Source organism: Acanthisitta chloris, unplaced genomic scaffold, assembly GCF_000695815.1.
Source record: "Acanthisitta chloris isolate BGI_N310 unplaced genomic scaffold, ASM69581v1 scaffold18077, whole genome shotgun sequence".
Classification (NCBI taxonomy): Eukaryota; Metazoa; Chordata; class Aves; order Passeriformes; family Acanthisittidae; genus Acanthisitta; species Acanthisitta chloris.
Genome location: NW_008684525.1, coordinates 16443 through 21952, shown reverse-complemented (window position 1 = coordinate 21952; position 5510 = coordinate 16443). Strand labels below are relative to the sequence as shown.

General features: G+C 38.9%; 1 protein-coding gene across 1 annotated transcript in view; it reads right to left on the bottom strand.

Annotated features, from left to right (window-relative positions):
- Positions 1 to 1242: 1242 nt before the first annotated feature.
- The window catches only part of SLC38A6 (solute carrier family 38, member 6), a gene marked incomplete at its 5' end in the record, with an annotated part of 19483 nt that continues 15215 nt past the window's right edge, over positions 1243 to 5510 (bottom strand). Inside the window, 4 exons of the mRNA XM_009079380.1 lie at positions 1243 to 1323; positions 2741 to 2835; positions 2955 to 3099; positions 3958 to 4082. Coding sequence (XP_009077628.1) covers positions 1243 to 1323; positions 2741 to 2835; positions 2955 to 3099; positions 3958 to 4082 — 446 coding nt within the window. The remainder of the gene's footprint in view (positions 1324 to 2740; positions 2836 to 2954; positions 3100 to 3957; positions 4083 to 5510) is intronic.

Below are 5510 nucleotides of genomic sequence, written 5' to 3'. Positions count from 1 at the left end.
ACAGGTGAGGACCAAACACATTCAGTCAGGCTTTGCTTCCTTAAGGCATGATGTTTCTGAAGAGATTAGGTCACTTGAAAGACATCAGATCCCACCTGACAGAAACAAACCTTCAAAACCTTCCCACGGTATCAGCCACTTCCATTCTGCTAACATGAGAGCTTCTTTGTGGGCAACTCAGTACCACATTCATCAAAGCCCAGTTGGTGTTGAAAATTGCATTCACATTTCATATAGGGGAAAAAATCAGGAATTATAAAAGACTACACAAAAGTTTATAGAGATCTGAGGTAAAATTAGGGTTCCGTAAATGTAAAATTTCCCTTTGTCTTTGACAGAGACAGATTTTCACCTCTCAAGCCCAAACCTTCTCTGACACACAACAGAACATAAAATATAGAAACACTCTAGTTCAAACCTGAGTAAAAATGGGAATAAGAGAGAAAAAGTAAAAGCCTTCCACTGGGAGGAATACTGAGGTACATTGAGTAGTAGTCAAAAGTAGATATTAACTGGAAAATGCCTATTATTAACTGCAAAATGGAAATAACTTCCTAATGCTACTAAAAGCTATTATGGTCCATGGGCAAAGTCTGCTAATTTAAAGGTGACATCAGTTTGATTCAAGTGTGCTGGCATACAAAAACTGTATTTCAAAAACAACTAACAAATACTGTGACATGCCCATTAAACTGGGCTAAGGCAGTTGGTTTTCGGATCCATCTTAGGATAAATTAGGGTAAACACTTGGAATCAGAAAGTTCTTAATATGAACTGGAGGAAATTTTGGAAATTATTCAAGCAGTGGAAGACTTTCAAGGTTTAAGATAATGTGCTTTACCCTAACTGCACTTATCACTACATGCACATCATGACTGATGTAGTATCTATTCACCTCATTGTCTTCAAAGGAGAAGTTGAATCAAGTTTCTATTTTTGTTCACTATGTGCCCTAAACCATTTTGGCATTGCAGAAATTCTCAAGAGACTCTTTGACCCGTCATTATTACATCATTAAAAACTCCTTTTTTAGAAAGGCAAAAACGAGTCCAGTAACTGAAGAAAGTGATTCAAGATTCAAGAAGAGCCATCACTGATGTAGTTGAGAAGAACATTTTTTTTCCCACAGGCAGCTCTGGGCAGTGTTTCTTTAGGATGTCCAACATTCACTGCAGCAGTTTTGACATGTCTCTGGTTCTCACTGTCCTCCTGAAGCTCAGTTCAGACAGTGTCCATAGGCTGTTACTGATCAATCCAATCAAAAATTATTAAAACTAAGCTGAGAAGGCCAACACAAATGCCAAAAATAACCAAGGCACATGCCTGTGAAGAAAGAAAAGCAAAGATTAATGTTTTCCTGAAGGAAGCATTTTACCTGTCCAATATGATTAATGATGACGAAAACCTGTAAGAACAGGTACAAATGATGCCTTTTAAAATCATCTTTAATGCTTCAAATTACTGTCTTCAAACACGAGGTCTCTGCTTAGGGGGACACTAAACTAAGCCTGGGATAGTTTCACTGGGAACTCTTAGAGCAGTCTGGTTTTCCTGCTCACACTAACAACTAATGAATTTGCCCTTACAACTGTGAATGAATTAACAAACAGAACTTGCATTTTACTCAAAATGCAATTAAAATTACAATGGATTCTTTACATTTTTGAATAGCCAGATGATGATAAAACTCCAGTTCAAGAGGCAGCAGCTTGCTGGTTTGTAACAAGGCCCCAAATCTGCTGGAACTAGTCGTGACTTTAAATGGTCAGAAGGAATCATTATGAGATTTTCTTTCAGATTCCCTGTTTGCCAATCGCAGAGCAGCCCTATGAATCATAAGAATGGCAGAAGGACTATGTATAAACAGTTTCTCAGCATTTTGGCCACTGCCATGAAGTTATCTGCTGAGCAGTGGTTAAAGAGAGACAGTTCCAGTGCAAAAAGCACAAATTCCAACCAGAACTTAACCTAATACACCAAAAGAGAAACCACAAAACAAAAAAGGAAGAGAAAAAAAAAAGATGTTTTTGAGACAGCTTGCATAGAAATCAAGTATAAAAACTACTTCACTTAAATGCAGTTTGGATTTGTCAGAGCACCTCAGAGAACATCAGAGTAATGACTAAAAACTGAGAAGAAACTGGACTAAAAGTCAACATCTGAAAACTCTAGGGAGAAGCACAGACTTAGACCAACAGCCCAACACATGGACACCCTGCTTGCCAAAAACCTCTGATGAAGAAGGGGTTGCAGAAAGATTAGAATCATAGAATCATCAAGGTTGGAAGAGACCTTTAAGGTCATCACATCCAACTGTTGACCAGCACTACCACTGTAACCCCTAAACCCTAAACCATATCCTCCAGCGCCAGATCCAGATGCATCTAAAACACTTCTAGGGATGGTGACTCCATCTCCCTGGGCAACTCCCTATTCCAGTGCCTGAACACCCTAACAATGAACATTTTTGTCTAGTATCTAATCTGAATCTCCTCTGTCTCATCAAAAAAAGTCCTCTCACTGTAGACACGGCAGAAGAGACCATCTCCCACCTCACTACAACCTCCTTTCAGGCAGAGCTAGAGCTTCCATGAAGGATAAAAGAAAATGCTCACAGATTTTGAGAGCTACAATCAAACAAGACCTTTTCCCCTTGGGTTAGGTGTTCTATGGTATATAAGGATGCTTTTAAAATGAACCTGTTTTAGTATTATTAGTGCCCATGAAAATAAAAGCATACCCCGAGTTTCTGTGGTGATATGAAGTCCTCTCTGCTAAGTTTAAGATAAAATAGTCCAGGATAGACAAAAAGCAAACACGTTGATGTGGTTGAACCTTCAAAAGACAAGTAAGATTTTACTTAGAGCAGGCTGGAAGTATATTAGCTTATCATAATACCGATTTTTCTGATGAAAGTTAAAAAAAACCCCAAACCAATCACCACAAGAACTTACCTACTACTCCAAATACATTTTTAATGTCTGGCACATACATGGCAAACAAAACAACAACTGTATTCAGTGCTAACGTGACAAGGATATGGCAAATCCACGATGCAGGAAGATGAGAGAGAAACACCATCAACACAGCTTTCCTTGCCTGCACAACACAAAGAGGAACATTCTGGGGGTAAACACATACACACACATATATTTTGATCTCAACTTCCTAACCTTAAGAATTACATCATTCCAGATGTGAAAGAACATTTTCAAAATCAAAAATTTCATGATAGTTTAATGCTTTGTCTTGCTGTAGCTCAGAGTTTAATTTATTGCTTGATTAAAGCAAGATTTACCACGTGGGCATTAGGCTTAAGGAATTACTCCTTTTTTTGCAGGGACAAAAGAAGGCCTGGGGGATAGTGCTTTGGCTCTGAGTACGTTTGGTAGCAAATGTCAATGTGTTGCCAACTGATACATAACCTATACAATACTTCTATACACACAGATTTCAATGCATAATTATTTTTGGTCCTAACTGAATGAATTTTCAGCTCAACCACAGTATTGATGAACTGAAGCAGGTCCTTTTTTTTGGTGAAATAGGTCAATATGTGTTTTTAATTTACAATTAAATTGAGTTTCAAGTATAAGTCTGTTTGTGTGTGGGTGCTTGCATGTAGAAAGGAAAAACCAAGTCAGCAAAACTCAATTTAAGAGAGGGGGGGGGAAAAAATCAAACTAAATAAACTTTAGAAGTTCTGAATTCCCTAAATTAAAAACAATGCTGTGGGCTAGTTTTAATCTGAGATCTGTCTCAAGAGCACAAATTAGCTTAGTGGTTAGTTGTTATTTCGGAGCTTTCATGGAACATATGCAAATATGTGGTCTTTGATCAATCACTTGACAAGTGAATAAGATACACAAGACTAGATGTGACTCAAATATTGCAGTCTGCAAAGCATTAGCATTGCCAGTGCTCCCTGCCAGCTCCAGAACACTGAGGAGTACTTACTGGGAAGTGGATTAGAGGCACTGTCAGAAGCACAGCAAAGAGAATGGCCACTCTAACAGTCATGATGACCATATCATGGGGCAGGTACCTGGAGTAACCTTGCAGCAGTTCAGAGTCCACTTTGTCTGAAAACAAGAATTAATTGCTCTGTTAATCATTTGAGACCTAAGACAATTAGCCAGGTATATTAAGCTGATATTCAAATGGATCCACGTGCTTGTGACTAATGCAGAGACAAGGGAGATGCAGACACACAACACTCTGCATTACTGATACACCAGGATGTATAACCTGCAGAAGAATGCAAAACTTTCAGGAGCAAGTCCTGGCAGAGCCTCTGCTGAAGCCAAAGCTGCCTGAAGAGAAGACACAAATATGAAGGAGAGAGCATTAAAAGGAAAGATGATGTGACAGGAAGCCAAGTGTACAGTAAAACTCATTCCATGTCTCTGACACAGTCAACACCAGAGAATTTTGGTTGAACTAGAAGCCAGAAACAAATTAAATTTTGCTAAATTGACTGAATTGCATTTCCTCTTTCCCCCCTCAGAAACATTAAGTGAAATGCAAGGCAAAATTTCAAGCAGCAATTCCAATTCAAAGGAAGAAAGCAATGTTCAAAACTCTACTGGATGCAGCTCACAATATCCTGCTGGATGGCACAGAGAAGGATAAATAGCACCAGTGGGCCAAAAAAGGATGGATCAGGGATGAATCCCTCACCTTTGACTTTCTGTTCTTCGCTAAGTTAACAGCAAAAATCAGAGCCCTAAGAGTGCTCTGCTACCCTGACTTTTCTGTTGCTTTGACAGAGCTTGGCTCTGCTTTTTTGGACTTCAGAATGGACAAAAAGAGGTCCAGTCCAGTTGCTCTGCGAAGTTTCAGATTCCCAGAAAACAGAAGAAGCCATCTGAAGGAGAGAGATGAAACATGCCTCATTTCAAAGAGGGAAGTCTTGTTTTCAATTTAAAATAAAATGTTTTACATTTCCTTGGACTGGTGTTTTAGAGCAGGGAACAGATTCTCTCTGTTTAAAGAAGTAAATTAATTAAACAAGACAATCAAAAAGTGAAAAGGAGAAGAAGCTTGCAAGGGGAACAAACAAGCAAACAAAACTCTCTTACAGACATCACCACTGATTCCAGCATTTCAGGCTCTTGAAACTAAGAGTTACTAAAAGAAATTAAACCTGCAGGAAACCAAAACCATTCCCAGTGCAACAGACTAAAAGACTATGGTCACGACAGGGTCTTGTCCCAAAGAAATCATGACAGTGAAGGTAAGAGGAACTGGGATGGTTTCCAGGACTATTCTTTTTACCCCCTTCCTATACCACTGATTCCAGCATTTCAGGCTCTTGAAACTAAGAGTTACTAAAAGAAATTAAACCTGCAGGAAACCAAAACCATTCCCAGTGCAACAGACTAAAAGACTATGGTCACGACAGGGTCTTGTCCCAAAGAAATCATGACAGTGAAGGTAAGAGGAACTGGGATGGTTTCCAGGACTATTCTTTTTACCCCCTTCCTATTGAGATTTCATCACAGATGGTT